The following is a 20013-nucleotide window of genomic DNA, read 5'->3' on the forward strand; positions in this document are numbered from 1 at the left end:
TCTCTCTGTCTCTCTCTGTCATCTGGCGTAAGTCCATAGCCTAGAGAAAAAAATAAAAAGAAAAGAAGTTAAGAGGGAACAATGTCTCGGGGCGCCTGGGTGGCTCAGTCAGTTAAGTATCCAACTTCCGCTCAGGTCATGATCTTGTGGTTTGTGAGTTTGAGCCATGTGTCAGGCTCTGTGCTGACAGCTCAGACAGAGCCTGGAGTCTGCTTCAGATTCTGTGTCTCCCTCTCTCTCTGCCCCTCCCCTGCTCACAATCTGTCTCTCTCTATCTCTCTCTCTCTCAAAAATAAATAAACATTAAAAAAAATTTTTTTTAAAAGAGGGAGCAATGTGTGTAATCTCAAGAAAAGGAGCTTTGAACAAACCTTCTGTGCTGCTCCCACCAAGGAGCGTGAACCAAGCCTGGGCAGTGCCGTCTGAGAGGTCCCCCACCACTTATCTCCAGCCTAGGTGGATCCAGGAGCTAAACAGAAGCTGGGGTTGCACAGAACCTGGGGCCTACCCGCACTCAAAAGCACACCAGTGCACACGAGCATATAATCTAGGTTATTTTACAATCATTCATGCTGTTTCCCTGCATCATGCATGTAGACACTTAAGAGTCAAGTAGGGGGGCACCTGGCTGGCTCAGTCAATGGAGCATGCGACTCTTGATCTTGGAGTTGTGAGTTCAAGCCCCACATTGGGTGTAGAGGATACTTTAAAAAATAAAATCTTGCAGATAAAACAGAGTCAAGGAGGTAGAACTGTAAGACTGACCATTTGCCCTGAGCCTAGGGAGACTAAGAAGAATCAGAGCTCACATTACCAAGTCCAAACAGTCCTCCAAATCCTCCTATAATTACAGGCATTACTGTCAAAACAGGATCCAGGCATATTGTCTTTTTTTAACATTTTACTCACTAAGAAGCAAGCTAAGGACAACAGCAGTATTTGAATTAATACCTTAAATTCTACCTTCCCCAGGTAAACAAAGACTCTTTATAAGGTAAGGGACAATCCCACTAAGCAGCTTGGCAGGGAGTCCAGTCTTACCTCCCTTTTTGGCCGGGAGGGGGTGGGGAGGGAGATTCTGAAATACACCACCTTCCCACCTACAGTGAATAGCATCCCGTTGTTACGTAAGGAAATACAAAAATAGTAAGACAGTTGGACATTCCAATTCTACCTTTTTACCAACATTTTAAAAAGACATTATTATAAATAAAGTGAAACCCAGAACCCTATCTAACTGGGAACCCTCTTTGGTCAGCTCTTTTTTCCCTCTGTAAAACAGAGATTGAAAGTTGCTCCCCTACGTGTACTACCTGCCTCAGTAAGATATGTTCTGCTGACTTCTAAAATTTCCTCAATTCGGTGATGGAAAATTGTATGTCTGATGCAATTAAAGAACTATTTGCTAGATAGTTATTATCTATTATCGTCTGGTCAGAGATTCTACTCTTCCTTTCCTTGGGAGGATTGTCCATAATGGTAATATAATCAACCCCTGGGGTAATACTCCCTGATCCTCAGCCTGTTTTTGCACCTGTGGTTTGCCTTTTGTCAGAGGTGGGCGTGCAAACAGGCAGGTGGGGGGAGGAAGGCGTGAGAATGAAATGACTTGTTTCTCATGTGAATGGGAGGACTCCTTTATTCCACCTCCTGAAAAACTCCTTTAAAAGCGATGGCTGCCGCTGGACAACCACAGAACAGGTTCATTAGCAGAAAGCCAGCATGGCCAACAAGTCGAAATTTATTGACTACATTGATGAAGCTCTGGAAAAATCAAAAGAAACTGCACTTTCTCGCTTGTTTTTCACCCATCAGGGGATTCCGTACCCCATCACCATGTGCACTTCAGAAACTTTCCAGGCCTTGGACACCTTTGAAGCCAGAAGCAATGACATAGTGCTTGCATCTTATCCAAAGTGTGGTAAATAACAAGTCATTTTCTACAAGGGCGTTTTTTCTTAAGGAGTAGGTTGGGCAGGGTGCAAGGCAAAGGTGGGAGGAAGGCGGTTCCTCTCCACATGAAGCTGGCCAGAAGTCAGGGAGGAGGACGACCAAGATGGTTAAGAACATAGCTTGTGAAATCAATAACCAGAACTGCTAGATTTAGAAATCCTGGGGTCTGAGGGAAGGATGATGGATGCAAAAAGGGAGTCAAGGTGGGGCTAGCAACCAGAAAGAGAAATGCAAGAAAGTCCATTTGCCATCGGCCACTGAGAGCAGGAAAGATTTTCATCTTGGTTTTTGACTGAGGAGCATGGCCATATCTATAACGTATATGATGATTTCCATGTAATTATTTTTCAGGATCAAACATCATCAATCCTCCAGCTTCTCAAACCAGTGTTAACAATGGTCATTCATCAATGGAGGATAAATTAAGAATCTGTGGGGCACCGGGGTGACATAGTCAGGCATCTGACTCTTGATTTCAGATCAGGTCATGATCTCATGGTTCGTGGGGTCGAGCCCTGCATGGGGCTCAGTGCTGTCAGCACAGAGCCTGCTTGGGATTCTTTCTCTCCCTTTCTCTCTGCCCCTCCCCCATGAGCTCTCTCTCTCTCTCTCTCTCTCTCTCCCCCTCTCTCTTTCCCTCTCAAAATAAGTAAATACATTTAAAAAAAAAACAGAATCAGGGGCGCCTGGGTGGCTCAGTCGGTTGGGTGGCCGACTTCGGCTCAGGTCATGATCTCATGGTCCGTGAGTTCGAGTCCCGCATCGGGCTCTGTGCTGACAGCTCAGAGCCTGGAGCCTGTTTCAGATTCCATGTCTCCCTCTCTCTGACCCTCCCCCGTTCATGCTCTGTCTCTCTCTGTCTCAAAAATAAATAAACGATAAAAAAAAAACAGAATCTAAATCCCTATTTTACACAATCTGATTTTTTAAACTGTTATTTCATCTCTAAGTGTTTACTAAAGTCATCTTTATTTGATATTTTTCTATTATTTGATGCTGAGTTTTTATAAATTCAAAATTATATATACTTTTTTAGAAAATATTCACTGGGGCACCTGGGTGGCTCAGTCAGTTAAGCGTCTGACTTTGACTCAGGTCATGATCATACGGTTCGTGGGTTCGAGCCCCGCATCGGGGCTCTGCACTGACAGCTCAGAACCTGGAGCCTGCTTCATATTCTGTGTCTCCCACTCTCTCTGCCCCCCTGCCCCCTGCTTAGGCTCTGTCTGTCTGTCTGTCTGTCTCTCTCCCAAAAATAAACATTAAAAAATTTTTTTCAAAGAAAATATTTACTAATGTAAGGTACAATAATATGTGATATATAATAAACAATCATTTCTATAACATAACATTGTTCTATAAGGAACATATTGTAGATTTAAGAAGAATTGCCTCTTGTTAAAAGAGAAATCTGAAAAATAAGGTAACCTGAATTTATACTAATGTAAGTACATTCTATTTTCCACAAAACTCTATTTCTTTCCATAGCCCAGTTTATTTAAAATGCAGAAGAACCAATTGTACACACCACAGAGTGGCTACAGATTTTAATTTTTATGATGTATATGCACAAGTAACATGCCTTTGCTATACCAAGGTTCTTTTAATGAGCTTTGATTCTCTGATTTTTCTTATAGGTTCAAATTGGATACTACATATCATTAGTGAGTTAATATTTGTTGAATCTAACAAAAAGTACGAATATCCAGAATTTCCAATTCTTGAATGTGGGGACCCAGAAAAATATCAGGTTAGTACAAAACAGCCTTTAAACTTATAGTAAATTATCATAGAAAGACTTCTTCTATTTGGGGGATTTTTTTAGTTTTGGGTTCAGAAAGTACTAACACTAATAATCATTGCAACTTATTTTGTGCGTACCATCTAAGCCCAGCACCTTTCAAGGATTGTCTCATTTCAGGGCAAAAAAACCTCATCACCGTTTCTCAAAAGATCAAACCGTCAGAGACTTGCCCAAGGTCAAGGGGCTTATAAATGTCAGGGCCAAGATTTGAACCCAAATTGTCCAATTTGAGCTTCTTAACCTCTGCGCAATATAGACAGCCTACTTATTAAAGAGAACTAGGAGGAAAAGTAAGCCAAGAAACCTGAAGAAAAAAATTAAAATGAGGGGCACGTGACTGGCTTAGTCAGTAAAGCATGCTACTCTTGATCTTGGCGTTGTACGACCAAGCCCCATGTTGGGTGTAGAGATTACTTAAAAAATAAGATCTCTTTAAAAAAATTAAAACCATAAAAACTTTGTCTCTGAAGACAGAAACTTGGTGGGATGGCAAGAGAAAGGTTCCTCTAAGGCCTGGATCATTCTGCCTTCAGTTTATGTCATCACTCCCCAGTCTTTTCCTAATAAGACATTATCTTTGGTGTCCCTGTATCAGTGATGGCTCTGGTGTGTGGGGGGATGGGAAAGGGTAGTAGCTGAGAGAGTAAGCCACTGATGTGCATAAAGGTTCTTTTTTTTTTTTTAATTTTTATTTTTGAGAGAGACAGAGAGGGACAGAGTGCAAGCAGGGGAGGTGCAGAGTGAGAGAGGGAGACAGAATCCGAAGCAGGCTCCAGGCTCTGAGCTGTCAGCACAGAGCCTGACGCGGGGCTAGAACTCACGAGCTATGAGATCATGACCTGAGCCAAAGTCAGACGCTTAACCGACTGAGCCACCCAGGCACCCTAAGGTTCTTTTTTTTTTTTTTTTAATGTTTATTTATTTATTTTCAGGGAGAGAGAGAGAGAGAGAGAGAGAGAGAGCATGCATGAGCAAGGAAAGGCCAGAGAGAAATAGAGAACACCAAGCAGGCTCCATGCTATCACTACAGAGCCCGATGCAGGGCTCGATCTCACAAACTGTGAGATCATGACCTGACCCAAAATGAAGAGTTGGACACTTAACCGATTGAGCCACCCAGGCGCCCCCTTACCTGTTCTAATTCACTTTACTACACGTTATTGCTCCCACTATCAATATAACCAGGTGAGGCTTGGGTGTGAGACAGAAAGTTCTGTTCCCAGGCAGGAAAGGAAAGGATAGGGAGGGAGGAAGGATCTGCCTCAAGACTTCAGTGCCTGGACAGGACAGGTGGGAGGAGGGCCAGCCCCAGCCCCGCCAGAAACGCATTTGGGGGCGGGGGGGGGGGAACACAGTCTCAGCAAAACTTTCAGAGATGCTTACCGCCAGGACTCCCAACAAGCAGACAGAAGAACTCAGTTACTGAGAATTAAGTCACTGGATCGGGACTGACGAAGGGGTTTCTGGACAACGACAGAGACACATGGCATGATGACAAATACAAACTGAAAAGTTGGATCCTAGGGGGAAGGAAGCCCATTTCCATGGATTGGGTTAAAGTAACAGAAAAACACAGGCAGGTAAGGTATTCAGGGACTTGGGGCTGGGCTGGAGTGGGGAGCTAAGCATGCATCCTGGATCTGGTGGGCTGCAATGTCAGGAGGAAGCAGAGGCCTAGCAGCCACAGCAGGGCCCAGAGGTGGGACGTCAGGACCAGCTCAGGATGTGGGGACAGGAGTTTTAAGAAACTTTCCTAGGTAGAGATGAACGGGCTAATGAAAAGCCCCATTGATTTTTCCTCTCCAGGCCACTGCATAACCTTTTATCTAAAGAGGGTGTGTATCATCACCTTTAAAATTTATGCTAACATTTCTCTAGCTTTCCAACTTTTTTTAAAAGTAATTTTTATTTAAAATTTCTTCATTTTTGAGAGACAGAGTGAGACAGAGCATGACTGGGGAGGGGCAGAGAGAGAGAGAGAGGGAGACACAGAATCCAAAGCAGGCTCCAGTCTCTGAGAGCACAGAGCCCGATGCAGGGCTTGAACTCACGAATTTGAACTCGTGAGATCATGACCTGAGCCAAAGTCAGACACTTAACCGGCTGAGCCACCCAGGTGCCCCTCCAACTTTTTTTAAAGTAAACTCTACATCCGAATTGGGACTCAGATTCACGATCTGGAGATGAAGAGTTGCATGCTCTGACTGAGCCAGCCAGGCGCCCCTCCAACTCCCCTTTTATTTATAATTTTTTACATTTATTTATTTACTTTGAGAGAGAGAGGGAGAGTGCATGAGCAGGGGAGGGACAGAGAGAGAGGGAGACGGAGAATCCTAAGCAGGCTCCGTGCCTCAGCACAGAGCCCAATGAGGGGCTCAGACCCACAAACTGTGAGATCTTGGCCTGAGCCAAAACCAAGAGTCAGATGCTCAACAGACTGAGCTACCCAGGTACCCCATGGGAGCTCTTGATCTCTGGGTTGTGGGTTTGAGCCCCACATTGGGCATAGAGATTACTTACAAAAATAAATAAAATTAAATACATGTATTTTCTTAAAATATGTCTATATCCAGTCTTTACATTGCTTATAGTTTGGCCCCATCACACACTTTCGTTGACACATCAGTTTTGTTACAGTTATTTCCCGTTTTCTCCCTGGATATTTCTTTAATCCTATTAGGAACTTTACCATTTCTCATATGTCTTTTTGTGATTTTTGGCCATGCAGTGCAGTGGAAACTGCATTCTATAACTTAATCTGAAAATTACCATCTGTGCGATTTTGCACAAAGCCCTTAAAACCTCAAAGTCATTTGTTAATCTCTAAAATGGGGGTTATAATATCCACCTGAGGGGATTGCTGTGAATGAACGTAAAAGTGATGTTCAAAACTAAAAATTAGGGCAATTTGATGTAAATCAAGTATTACGACTATTCTATTCTCTTCTTTTTTAATGTTTATTTATTTGTGAGAGAGAGAGAGAGAGAGAGCAAGCAAGGGAGAGGCAGAGAGAGAAGGACACGGAGGATCCAAAGCAGGCTCTAGTCTCTGAGCTGTCAGCCCAGAGCCAGATGCAGGGCTCACACTCACAAACTGTGAGATCATGATCTGAGCTTAACTGACTGAGCCACCCAGATGCCCCTCAAGTATTATGACTATTAATTGCCACTGGAAGCCATATCATTGACTTAAATTGGTTTTTCATTTTTAAAATCTCAGGTGTTTTTTTTTTTCCTTTTTTTTTTTTTTTTTTTTTTTTTGGCTCTTGCTTGAGTTGAGATGTTCACTAAGTTTCTTTCTTTTTTTTTTCCAAAAATTTTTATGTTTATTTTATTTTTGAGAGAGAGAAAGAGAGAGAGAGACAGCGTGCAGGGGAGGGGCAGAGAGAGAGAGGGAGACACAGAATCTGAAGCAAGCTCCAGGCTCTGAGCTGTCAGCACAGAACCCAAGGCAGGGCTCCAACTCATGGACTGCGAGATCATGACACAAGCTGGTGTCTAATGTCCACTAAGTTTCTACAGAAACATTGGCTATAAACGTCTAAATAGCATTTTACCACTTGAAATAATGTGCCCCAGCTGTGAGTGACCTCTACAAGTGTGGAAATGAAACTTGAGTCTTTAGCCCATATAACGTACTAAAACCCTGAACCCTGGCAGATTAAACAGGTAACTTCATTTTCAAAATTATCAGGAGAAGCAGACACATACACACACATACACACACACACACACACACACACACACACACACACACACACAAAGAATCAATCGCTGAGTCCTTACATTGACAAGAATTTCTCTAGTAAAATATTTCTCAGATATTCAAGTGACTGTGCACTTCCAGGTTCTGTTAGGATATTTGATTGCATGGAATTTTGTTGGCAAAAAAAAAAAAAAGTCTAGATATTAAAAGTGGGTTTGGGAGACCAATGGAAAAACTTGAATATTTCTGGTAAAGACCTTGACTATAGAAGAGAGCCAAATGAAGACAGAATAGATCACAAATTATGAGCTGCAAAGAATCAATTCTAAAAAGAATTTAGTATGATTGTAGAAAAGGTAAAATTTTCAAAAAAAAAGACCCCTCCAAAATGGTAAGCCAAACCCTGTAAGGCGGTCCAAAAGGATGATTTAAATTATTTATGACTTTTTCCATTCCTCATCCCCACAAATTAAGAAAACAGAAATAAATTTTTAAAAATTGGAGGGGGAAATAGAAAAGGCACAGTAATGATACTTGGAACTACCATTCAGATACTAAAGAGCGATTCACCATAAGACATACACGCTTTTACTTTACCATGTCTGTTTTTAAGAGAATGAAACAGTTTCCATCCCCAAGGATTCTGGCAACTCATCTCCATTATGACAAATTACCTGGGTCCATCTTCAAGAATAAAGCCAAGGTGAGTGTCCCTCCCTACTCGTATTTCAGTTTGAAGTTTTAAATGTCTAGATATTGCCTTTCTGAGCTATGTGATGAAGTCTGCATCTTATCATAGAATTTTGAGAAATGAAACGTGTGATTTAGCATTTCTTCTGTTGTTTCTTTCTTCAAATATATTTGCTATTGTTGTGCTCAAAGCGAATGCATTTTCAGCTAGGATATAAAACATATACCTAGAATTGAACATATTTTAAAATCTGTTTTATAGTGAATAGATTCCAGAATCCCACTAAGATATTTAGAGAGTTTAACAAAAGAATGCGATAGGAAAACGAGAAGTTGTGTTTTTTTGTTCTTTCTGGTGAGCATTATTTATGTGAGGTCTGAAGCAATTTTATTTCTAAATTTCACGTATAATAGCAAACTTCATGTCCTGCAAACATAACTATAGGTGCTTTGGCTACTCTTATCATTGTTTGATCTTCGCTGACCAAACTCTGAACATTATTTTCATTGTCCTTAATATTACTTTTTCTTTAATATTATTTTGCAATTTTTACTTTGTGGTTTACCCTTCCAGATCATGCCCTTATGACTATTCTAACGAGCTTGCCCTTTTTTCCTTTTTGGTATCTTTTTTTTTTTTAACGTTTATTTATTTATTTTGAGAAAGAGAGAGAGTGTGTGCACTGCTCACGCATGAACACATGCTAGCTGAGGGAGGGGCAAAGAGAGAGAGAGAGAGAGAGGGAGAATCTCAAGCCGGCTCTGCACTGTCAGTGCAGAACCTGGCTTGGGGCTCGATCCCACAAACCATGAGATCGTGACCTAAGCCGCCCTCAAGAGTCAGACACTTAACCGACTGAGCCACCCAGGCACCTTGCTTTTTTCATATCTTCTACACATGCCTTCTTAATGTCTAAGTTCATTAGCAAAAGTTCTCTGCTACAACATCAGTCTGCTTTTTCTTCTTTTCTCTCCCCTCTCCCCAGACTTCCCCATCTGCCACCCCCGCTTCTTCAGTTTCTCTGTATGTTAACAAAATTATGTCGTATACAAGATTACACAATGATATTGTTCACCCCTTCACTTTTCCAAAGTTCAAAATATAGACCTGAATAAATTAACTTAATTTTCACTTTCTAGATTTTGGTGATATTTCGAAACCCTAAAGATACGGCAGTATCTTTTTTCCATTTCCACAACGATGTCCCTGATATTCCAAGCTATGGCTCCTGGGATGAATTCTTCAGACAGTTCATGAAAGGCCAAGGTATGGCTGTTGGTGAAAGAATTCTTACTTTGACAGATGACCACAAAAGTACAAAAAAATCAAATGTATTTTAAGGTAAAGAAAGAAGACTAGGGAGGATCCAGGAACCAAAAAGTTGCTTTTATTTAAAATTTTTTTTAACGTTTATTTATTTTTGAGACAGAGAGAGACAGAGCATGAACGGGGGAGGGTCAGAGAGAGGGAGACACAGAATCGGAAACAGGCTCCAGGCTCTGAGCTGTCAGCACAGAGCCTGAAGCGGGGCTCGAGCTCACGGACCGCGAGATCGTGACCTGAGCTGAAGTCGTTCGCTCATCCGACTGAGCCACCCAGGCGCCCCCCAAAAAGTTGCTTTTAATGAAATTTTAATGAAGTTTTATAGCACCACTAGTTCTGCACATCAAACAATAATACATTACTGTTTTTAAAAATAATTTGGGCAATTCACATGTTGCCTATAAGTATGAGGTGGCCATAGAACAGACATAGGACCAAGAGGCCTATACAGAGTCATGTGGAAAAGCATCTCTGGTTAATTTCCCCTAAGTCTCTATATAACACAATGATAAAAAAAAAAAAAAAAGAGAGAGAGAGAGATAAAACCATGACATTGAGCAAACACATCTAAGATATTTGTTTGCCAGAAAGGAAAAGGCTTTGTTAGACCATGTTGATGTTTACCTCTGGTTATTGATAACTGCAATTTTGTAGGTGCCTACTGAGGCTTCTGGCTGGCTCAGTCAGCAGAGCACGCAACCCTTGATCTTGGGGTTGTGAGTTCGAGCCCCACATTAGGTGTAGAGATTACTTAAAAAAAAACTCTTGTGGGGCGCGTGGGTGGCTTAGTCGGTTAAGCGGCCGACTTCGGCTCAGGTCATGATCTCGCGGTCCGTGAGTTCGAGCCCCGCGTCGGGCTCTGTGCTGACAGCTCAGAGCCTGGAGCCTGTTTCAGATTCTGTGTCTCCCTCTCTCTGACCCTCCCCCGTTCATTCTCTGTCTCTCTCTGTCTCAAAAATAAATAAATGTAAAAAAAAAAAAATTAAAAAAAAAAAAAAAAACTCTTGTAAGTGCCTACTGATGCTCCAATGTACTAAAGGAGGTGTTGTATGTGCATGATTTCATTTAAGACTATAACAAACTATGAATAAAGTATTTCCAGCCCCTTGCACAGATGAGAAAACTAATCCAAAAAGTTAAAACACTTGCCAGTGGTCCCACTGCTTGTAAGCCCCAGTGACTCTACTTCCATGGGTATAATGGCCAGAGATTAAAGATGCCTCCTTTAGTTGGTGGCTCTTTTCAGTCTTGGCAGTGTCATAGAAGGCAGAATTAATGCCACATGATCCTTGAGAAGTTGTTGACAGGTCACTCTAAGAGAACCACTTTTATTTTATTTTATTGGCTAACAAACAGCGTGTACAGTCTGCTCTTGGTTCTGGGGGTAGATTCCCGTGGTTCATCGCTTACATACAACACCCAGTGCTCATCCTAACATGATTTTTCAAGTTTTATTTATTTATTTATTTATTTATTTATTTATTTATTTACTCACAGACTTATTTATTATTTTGAGAGAGACAGAGCAGCGCAAGTGTGGGAGGGGCAGAGAGAGAGGGAGAATCCCAAGCAGGCTCTGCACTGTCAAAGCAGAGATCGATGTGGGACTTAAACACATGAAACTGTGAGATCATGACCTGAGCTGAAATCGAGAGTGGGATGTTTAACTGACTGAGGCACCCGAGAGCCCAAAGAGGACCACTTCTAAAGGTGACCAGCACAGCAACGCCACGCCCCACATGCATGGCCACTGGGTACAGTATTGGTTCCTAAGCACAGATTAAGTATTGGGATTGGCGGGGTGGGGGGAAGTGCACAGAGGGTGCTTATGAAGCACCACGATCAAAGTTTTGTTTGTCTGGAAACCACTCACTAAGTGGTGCAAAGTTTCTGCTTTGCACGCTTTGTTACGTTCAAGTTATGAAGGAAGCTCAATGTACTGGAAAACTGCAGGATTTGGAATGAGAGGACTGGATTGGCTTCATCACTTATTATTATATATTAGTAATTAATATTAGATAGAATAGTTACCACTTACTGAGCAATTACTACATGACAGGCACTATATACTATCTCTCACGTACATTTTAACATTTCATTTTTTTTTTAAGTTTATTTATTTTGAGAGACAGAGAGCAGAGGAGGAGGGGCAGAGAGAGATGGAGAGAGAGAATCCCAGGCAGGCTCTGTGCTGTCAGCGTGGAGCCCGATGAGGGACTTGAATACACGAACCATGAAATCATGACCTGAACCGAAACCAAGAGTTGGACACTTAACCGACTAAGCCACCCAGATGCTCCCCAAAATTTCCATTTCTCTTAAGAACCCCATGGGGACAAATACTATACTTGTCCCCTTTTGTAAAGATGGAAATAGAGGCATAAAAAGGTCACACAGCCACTAAGTAGCAGAGCTTGAATTTAAATTCAGGTTCAAATCACTCACACCGGGGTTATGTTGAGCAAGACATCTGATTTTTTTTTATTTTTTTTTTAACGTTTATTTATTTTTGAGACAGAGAGAGACAGAGCATGAATGGGGGAGGGTCAGAGAGAGAGGGAGACACAGAATCTGAAGCAGGCTCCAGGCTCTGAGCTGTCAGCACAGAGCCCAACGTAGGGCTTGAACTCACGGACCGCGAGATTGTGACCTGAGCCAAAGTCGGACGCTTAACCGACTGAGCCACCCAGGGGCCCCAAGACATTTGATCTTCATGAACATTGGTTTCCTGACTTATAAAGGAAAGGTAAGAATATCTGACCTGCAGGGAGTAGGACAGTAGAGCATTTTGTTTGGCAGCACTACAGCTCTGGTGTCAGACAGATGTTGAAAGACAGCAAAACCCATAACTTGCTGTGTGACCTTAAAGCGGTTATTTCCCCACCAACAAAATAGGTATAAAACCTGTACCTATCACCCTGGATTGCTTTAAAGATCCCAGGATCAAATGTGTAACTATCAATTAACAGTGCATGGGGAAGAACAGAAAACCTGACCGCAGTGGCCCAAACAGATTAGGTTTAATTTTTCTCACTAAACAAGAAGCCTGAAGAGAGACAGCTGGTTCAGTTGCCCAGTGATGGCAAAGCCAATGCCTCTGCCATTCCCTTGGCCTTTCCCTTCTGCCTTTTGCAACATACTCTCAGGCTGGCTACTGTGCCTCCAAGCATCACTTTCAGATCCTGAAGGAGGCTCATCAAGACCGCAACGGTTTTACTAGAAACCTTCCAGCAGACTTCTGCTTGTGTCTTGCTGGCCAGAACCATATCCTGAGACCAATCACAGCTCAAAGGGAGGCTGAGAAACAGGAACCAGAATTCCCATAACTGGCTTAGACCCAAGTAACTAACCAGAGTTTGGTTAGCAGCAAAAACAGGAATATATTGGATATTGGGTATGAAACGTACAGTGTCTGCCTCAACAAAGAAAACATGTGGAAATAGCCTGGCTCAAAGCAAGGGCTTCCATGATAACGATGATGATGATAAGAATTATGAGAATATTATTATTACTAGCGATTACAGTAACGGCTAAAATTTGCTGAGTGGGTACTATTAATCAGGCACTGTTTTAACCATTTGATGTGTGTTAATTCATTTAAGTCTGACAACAATGCCATTTTACTAATGAGGTAACTAAGGTTTCGGTTGTTGCTCAAAGTCACACAGTTAATAAGCAGCACAGCTAATCAGTGTCTAGATGTTCACTGTCCAGTGTAGTAGCCACTAGCTACGTGTGGCAAATGAGCGCGTGAATTGTGACTGGTGCAATCGAGGAGGTAAATTTTACATCTTACTTAATTAGTTTAAATTTAAAAACAGATACTCAGGGCACCTGGGTGGCTCAGTCGGTTAAGCGTCCGCCTTTGGCTCAGGTCATGATCTCACAGCTCATGAGTTCGAGCCCTGTATCTGGCTCTGTGCTGACAGCTCAGAGCCTGGAGCCTGCTTCCGATTCTGTGTCTCCCTCCCTCTCTGTTCCTCCCCTGCTTGCTCTCTCTCTCAAAAACAAATAAACATTAAAAACAAAACAACCCAGATACTCAATTCAGTTATTGGAAACTTTTAAATGAATTTGGTACAAGTTGAGTATATGAATCTACTTTTTCAACTTAAGTTGTAAACGTCTAAAAATACATCAGGGCACCTGGGTGGCTCAGTCGGTTAAGGGTCTGACTCTTGATTTCAGCTCAGGTCACAATCTCACGGGTTTGTGAATTTGAGCCCCGCATCAGGCTCTGCACTGACAGTGCAGAGCCTGCTTTGGATTCTCTCTCTCTCTCTCTCTCTCTCTCTTCCTATCTCTATGCCTTTCCCCTACTTGTGGTCTCTCTCTCACAGAATAAACAAATTAACTTTAAAAAAGGTCTAAAAATACATCAAGTGTTTTTGATAAAGAATTTGGCATTCAAATTGAGATTCTCTGTAAGTGTAAAATGCCCACTGGCTTTTGAAGACTTAGAAACAAAGTGTGATGGTTCCTTAGTAATTTTTTATATTGATTATATTCTGAAATGATAATATTTTGGGATATATTTGGTTAAACAAAATAAAATATTAAAGTTAATTTCACCTGTTTCTTTTGCTTTTCCTTTTTTTAAATTTTTTTTAACGTTTATTTATTTTTGAGACAGAGACAGACAGATCATGAACAGGGGAGGGGCAGAGAGAGAGGGAGACACAGAATCTGAAACAGGCTCCAGGCTCTGAGCTGTTAGCACAGAGCCCGACACGGGGCTTGAACTCAGGGACCGTGAGATCATGACCTGAGCCAAAGTCGGACGCTTAACCGACCAAGTCACCCAGGCGCCCCTCTTTTTGCTTTTCTTAATGTGGCTATTGGAATATTTAAAATTACAGATGTGGTCGGGGGATGCCGGGGTGGTTCAGTCAGTTAAGCCTCTGACTCTGGCTCAGGTCATGATCTTTCGGTTCATGAGTTCGAGCCGCAAACCGGGCTCTGTGCTCTCAGCACAGATCCTGCTTTGGATCCTGTCTCCCTTTATCTCTGTCCCTCCCTTGCTTCTGCTTTCTCTCTCTCTCAAAAATAAATAAATAAGCATTTTTTAAAATTTACAGATGTGGCTTTCATTAAATTTCTATTGGACAATGCTGATTGAGAAAACATCTGTCTCATCATTTCTTTTCTTTCTGGTACTATCTGTCGTTTTTCGTGTACCTTTCACTATTTCTGAATCATTTTATTCACCTAAATACTCATGAATGTCTGGTAGTTTTTATCAAACAACTTTTGCAACTTGCTTAGTTATTATTTATGAAAATAATAAAATGAATAGAAATCTGACACAGGAATGGCCGTATGCCAGTTCTTCTGGAGCAGGGATTTATAATGACATACAAACATCTTGTCTGAGCATATACACACACACACATATATATAGTTTATATTTTAAAGCATAAATTAACCATCTATAATTTTAACCTCAATTATTTGAAATTCCCTAAGAATTTTTTCCTTATATTTTTAGTTTCCTGGGGAAGCTATTTTGATTTTGCCATTAACTGGAACAAACATCTTGATGATGAAAATGTTAAGTTCATATTATATGAAGACCTGAAAAAGGTAAGATTTTGATTATTGACATTCTATAGCAAGATTTATTATAAAATATCACATAGAGAACCTACTTTTAATGTCTGGTTGTGTGAACAAATATTGCATTCAATTAAAAAAATAAATATTCCAGATTTGTGGTACAATGCTAGGAAAAAAAAAACACAGTGCATAGGGGCTTAGGTTGTTTATTTTACAGAAATAAAATAATGCTTAGCAACTTATTACTAACAGTGGCTGCTTTATTTTCCTTCTGTGATAGATAGCCCAACTTAAGAATGGCAGAAATAGGTAGGTTTCAACTGAGATGGACTTGAACGTGCATTTGGCTGTGAATTGATTTTTCCATATAATGTTATTTTTTAAATTGGTATTCATGAACATTTATTTATTTTTTTATTTTTTATTTATTTATTTTAACGTTTTTTTATTTATTTTTGGGACAGAGAGAGACAGAGCATGAACGGGGGAGGGGCAGAGAGAGAGGGAGACACAGAATCGGAAACAGGCTCCAGGCTCTGAGCCATCAGCCCAGAGCCTGACGCGGGGCTCGAACTCACGGACCGCGAGATCGTGACCTGGCTGAAGTCGGACGCTTAACCGACTGCGCCACCCAGGCGCCCCTATTTATTTTTTTAATATATGAAATTTATTGTCAAATTGGTTTCCATACAACACCCAGTGCTCATCCCAAAAGATGCCCTCTTCAATACCCATCACCTACCCTTCCCTCCCTCCTACCCCCCATCAACCCTCAGTTTGTTCGCAGTTTTTAAGAGTCTCTTATGCTTTGGCTGTCTCCCACTCTAACCTCTTTTTTTTTTTCCTTCCCCTCCGCCATTCATGAACATTTAGTGCTGCCCAGCATTGTTCTAGGCCCTTGTGATACATCAGTGAACAGACCAGACAAAATTCACTGCCCTGGAGAAGCTTACCTTCTAGCTGGAGGAGGGAGGGAGAGAGAAAAACAATAAATATAACATTTTAAAAATGTTTATAATATGTGAGAAAAAAGAAATGGTATAACTGATTAAGGAAAACTGGAAATGTCAGGGGTAGGGAATTGGGATGTTGGACAAATCCCCATATAAGATAGCTGGTAGAAACCTCATGGAATGGATGTGATTTGAGCAAAGATCTAAAGAAGATGAGGGAGTAAGCAGAGTAGGTAACTGGAATAAGAATTTTCCAGGCATACAGAACCAACTGGAGCAAACGCCCTGAGGTAGGAGTGTTCATGGTATGGTTAAGTGACATGAAGGAGGCGGATGTGGCTGGGTCAGTAGGGGTGAACCAGGGGAGATTAACCAATGAGAACAGAGGCAAGGGAGTGGGGTAGAGAGGAGTGTGGGGAATAATGTGGCCAGCCATTGAAATTACTTTGGCCTCCACTCTGAGTGAAATAGAAAACCATTATGGGATTTGAGCAGAAAAGTGATAGGAGTTGTATTTTTAACAGGTTCATTCTGGTTGGTGTATGAAAACGTACTAGAGAGAAGCAAAGATTGTGTAGAGAAACCCATGAGGAGAGTGCTATAGTAGTCCAGGCAAAGAAGATTGTGGCTTAGACCAGAAGTGGCAATGGAAGTAATAAGTAGTTAAATTCTGAATATTTGTTGAAGGAGAGCTATTAGGATTTGCTGCTGGATTGGATGGGAGAAAGAGCAGCGAGAGAAAAATGAAGTCAAGTAAGACTCCAATATCATTGGCCTGACCAACTGAGAGGACTGAATTGTCGTCCCTTGAGTACGAGATGCCAGCAGGTGAAGTGAGATTGTGGGAAAGATCAGGGGTTTGGCTTTGCACATGCTTAGTCTGAGATGTGTATTAGTCATCCAAATGGAGAGGTCAAGTTGACTATAAACTCGTTGAATGGAGAGAGTGCTGGGCTGTATATATAAATTTGGCACATAGATGGCATTTAAAGCCATGAGATTACATACTTACATGTATGTAAGTATATACATAGGGAAGAGAAGGAGACCAAGAACTGAGCCCTAGAGTCCCCCATATAGACTGTTTGGGAAACAGGAGGAACCAGCAAAGGAGATGGAGGAGGGGCTAATGAGGCAGGAGGGAAGCCAGAGTCCTGGACTCCAGTAGAGAAAGTATGTTAAAAAGGGAGCGTGCTGAGCACTGGGTGTTGTATGGAAACCAATCTGACAATAAATTTCATATATTGGAAAAAAAAAAAAAAAGGGGGAGCGTGCCAAATGCTTTCTAGAGGAATTGGGTTATTAACACCAGTCTCCTCTGACATTCTTATCAAAGGGAAGTATGAATGAATCCATCCCTTCTGTTTCTCGAGTGCATTTATGTAACATGAGAGAACATACTAATTTAGTCTTTTATCCTTCTAGTCTACAATGATGTTTCTGAAACTTGTGTTCCATGGAATGCCATGTTGCCCAGATGTTAATAATTCTTGCTTGGAGGTTGCCTATTCAAACTGATTTGGGGACTGTGGGTCTTTTGGGACATTCACATTGCAAGCTGACATACTCAAGAGTGAGAGATCCTGTAGGAAAAACAAAACAAACTTCTCTTTATTTAACCAAAAGGATTCCAAACTTATTTGACCTCACCCTTCACTCTCCTTTTTTTTTTTCTTTTTTCACAAAACATCTCTAGCCACCTTGAAGTAAATTAGTGTTTTGTAGAATACAGTTTAAGAAACTGTTCTAGAAGATTATGAATCTTCATTGGTAGGGATACTGGTTACAAGGGTATTCAGACAAGATTAATTTCAAGATTCCTTCTAGTTTTCAGGATTCTAAAAATTAGACTTTCTGGATAGAATTAAACATTAGCTATAAATAGGATTCAGAAGAAAAGAGAATTGGAATGGGCATGTACAAATACATTGATTTCCTCAGCTCATTTAGACTGGTGCTTTTTTTAATTATTTTTTTTTAATGTTTATTTTTGAGAGAGAGATAGCAAGAGCCAGGGAGAAGCAGAGAGGGGGGGGGGGGTAGATACAGATTCTGAAACAAGCTCCAGGCTCTGAGCTGTCAGCACACAGCCCGATGCAAGGCTTGCTCACAAACTGGGAGATCATAACCTGAGCCAAAGTCGGATGCTTAATCGACTGAGCCACCCAGGTGCCCCTAGACTGGTGCTTTTTAATAAAATGAGTATCATCTTAGATAAGACCTACTACTTAATGCTTGCTATCATTATTTGTATCCTGAGGAGTTTAATAAGAGTCACCCATTGAAACTACAAAGTAAAAACAATACAGAATATTTTGCAGGGCTATCTCAAATATTGATACAGAAGTATCAAAGAAAGTCTAAAGAGAGAGATGAAAAGGTGAGTTGGAGAGGTAGGCTTAGTAAATCCATTCTGGCTAAGAAACCTGTCTTTGCTCGGGCACAATTCCCATAGAAAGAAGTTTATCCTTGAAAATGTTGTTTTCAGAACCTGACTGCTGGAATAAAACAAATTGCTGAGTTCTTTGGATTCTCTTTAACTGGGGAGCAGATCCAAACCATCTCAGCCCAGAGTACCTTCCAAGCAATGCGAGCAAAGTCCCAGGAAACACACGGTGCCGTTGGGCCCTTCCTGTTCCGCAAAGGTAAAGTCGCATTGGTTTCTGGGACATCCATTGGTTTGCATGTAACAGGCAATCCAAATACTTTATTTTTTATAATTTTTTAAATGTATATTTATTTTTGTGAGACAGAGAGACGGGCAGAGCACCAGAAGGGGAGGGGCAGAGAGAGAGGGAGACCCCAAATCCAAAGCAGGTTCCAGGCTCTGAGCTGTCAGCACAGAGCCCGATGTGGGGCTCAAACTCACAAACCGTGAGATCATGACCTGAGCCAAAGTTGGTCGCTCAACTGACTGAGCCACCCAGGCGCCCCAACTTCCTTTGTTTTTAAAAGGAATAAGAAAAACATATCCTAATCTCAGGCAAAGTAGTAACTTTTTGCAAAATTATCAGCATCTGAGGTCTTAACCAAAACCTGTTGTAAAATGATAACTTCTCAAGGGGTGAGGTATTTAAAAGACTTTACAGAGGGGGAAAAAAGAATGACTCTCAAAAAGTGGAATTTTAGGTCCCAAGTGTTGAGACAGGGGTGGGGCTAGGAGATGACTGAGGCCAACAGTCCCTTCGGTGATATAAAGAAAGCACATCACCTACTATGCCACAGATGGGGAGGCCCCAATGGATACCATTAACTTTACAGGAGGAATTACATTCATTTTTAAGACTGCTTAATTTTCTTCATGTCTCCATTTCACATTTCAAAGTGAAATGCTGCACTGAAAAAATGGTAAAATCAAGAAGAAATAGGGGGATGGGTAAAATGGGTGAAGGGAAGTAAGAGGTACAGGCTTCCAGTTAAGTAAGGAACAAGTCACGGGACTAAAAGGCACAGCACAGGTAACGGTATTATAAATGGCGTTGTATGGTGACAGATGGTAGCTATACTTGTGAGCACAGCACAGTGTGTCTAATTGTCGAACCACTATGTGATAGCCCTGAAACGAATGTAACACTGTGTGCCAACCATACTCAAATAAAAATAAAATGAAATAAATAGCTAAAAAAAAAAAAAAAAAAATCAGGAAGCTCTCTTCTAACAGGTGGCCGGGTCTGTTATTTTTGTGTGTGTTGTAGGTGAAGTTGGTGATTGGAAAAATTTGTTCAGTGAAACTCAGAACCAGGAAATGGATGAAAAATTCAAACAGTGCTTGGCAGGCACTTCCCTAGGAGCAAAGTTGAAGTATGAATCCTACTGCCACCCTTGAAGTAGGAATCCTACTGCCATCCTATTGCCCATTCAGCAGGCATGGGTATTTTCTTTTCCTGAATGATTATTAAATAATGAAATAAGAAGTTGATCAAATAATCAACTAATGATAATTAAATAACGTTTAGATATACATAATATGAATTTAATAATAATGATAACATTGGGGCGCCTGGGTGGCTCAGTCGGTTGGGCATCC

At 41.3% G+C, this 20013-nt stretch overlaps 1 protein-coding gene across 1 annotated transcript; it reads left to right on the forward strand.

Annotated features, from left to right (window-relative positions):
- The first annotated feature begins 346 nt into the window (after positions 1-346).
- Positions 347-20013, forward strand: SULT6B1 (sulfotransferase family 6B member 1). Its single transcript, XM_045447151.1, has 7 exons — positions 347-1921; positions 3591-3703; positions 8077-8166; positions 9294-9420; positions 14966-15060; positions 18475-18631; positions 19682-20013. Exons 1-7 carry the CDS (start codon positions 1723-1725, stop codon positions 19810-19812), a joined length of 912 nt encoding a protein of 303 aa, XP_045303107.1. The 5' UTR covers positions 347-1722; the 3' UTR covers positions 19813-20013.

The sequence above is a fragment of the Leopardus geoffroyi genome, chromosome A3 (genome assembly GCF_018350155.1).
Source record: "Leopardus geoffroyi isolate Oge1 chromosome A3, O.geoffroyi_Oge1_pat1.0, whole genome shotgun sequence".
NCBI classification, from domain to species: Eukaryota; Metazoa; Chordata; class Mammalia; order Carnivora; family Felidae; genus Leopardus; species Leopardus geoffroyi.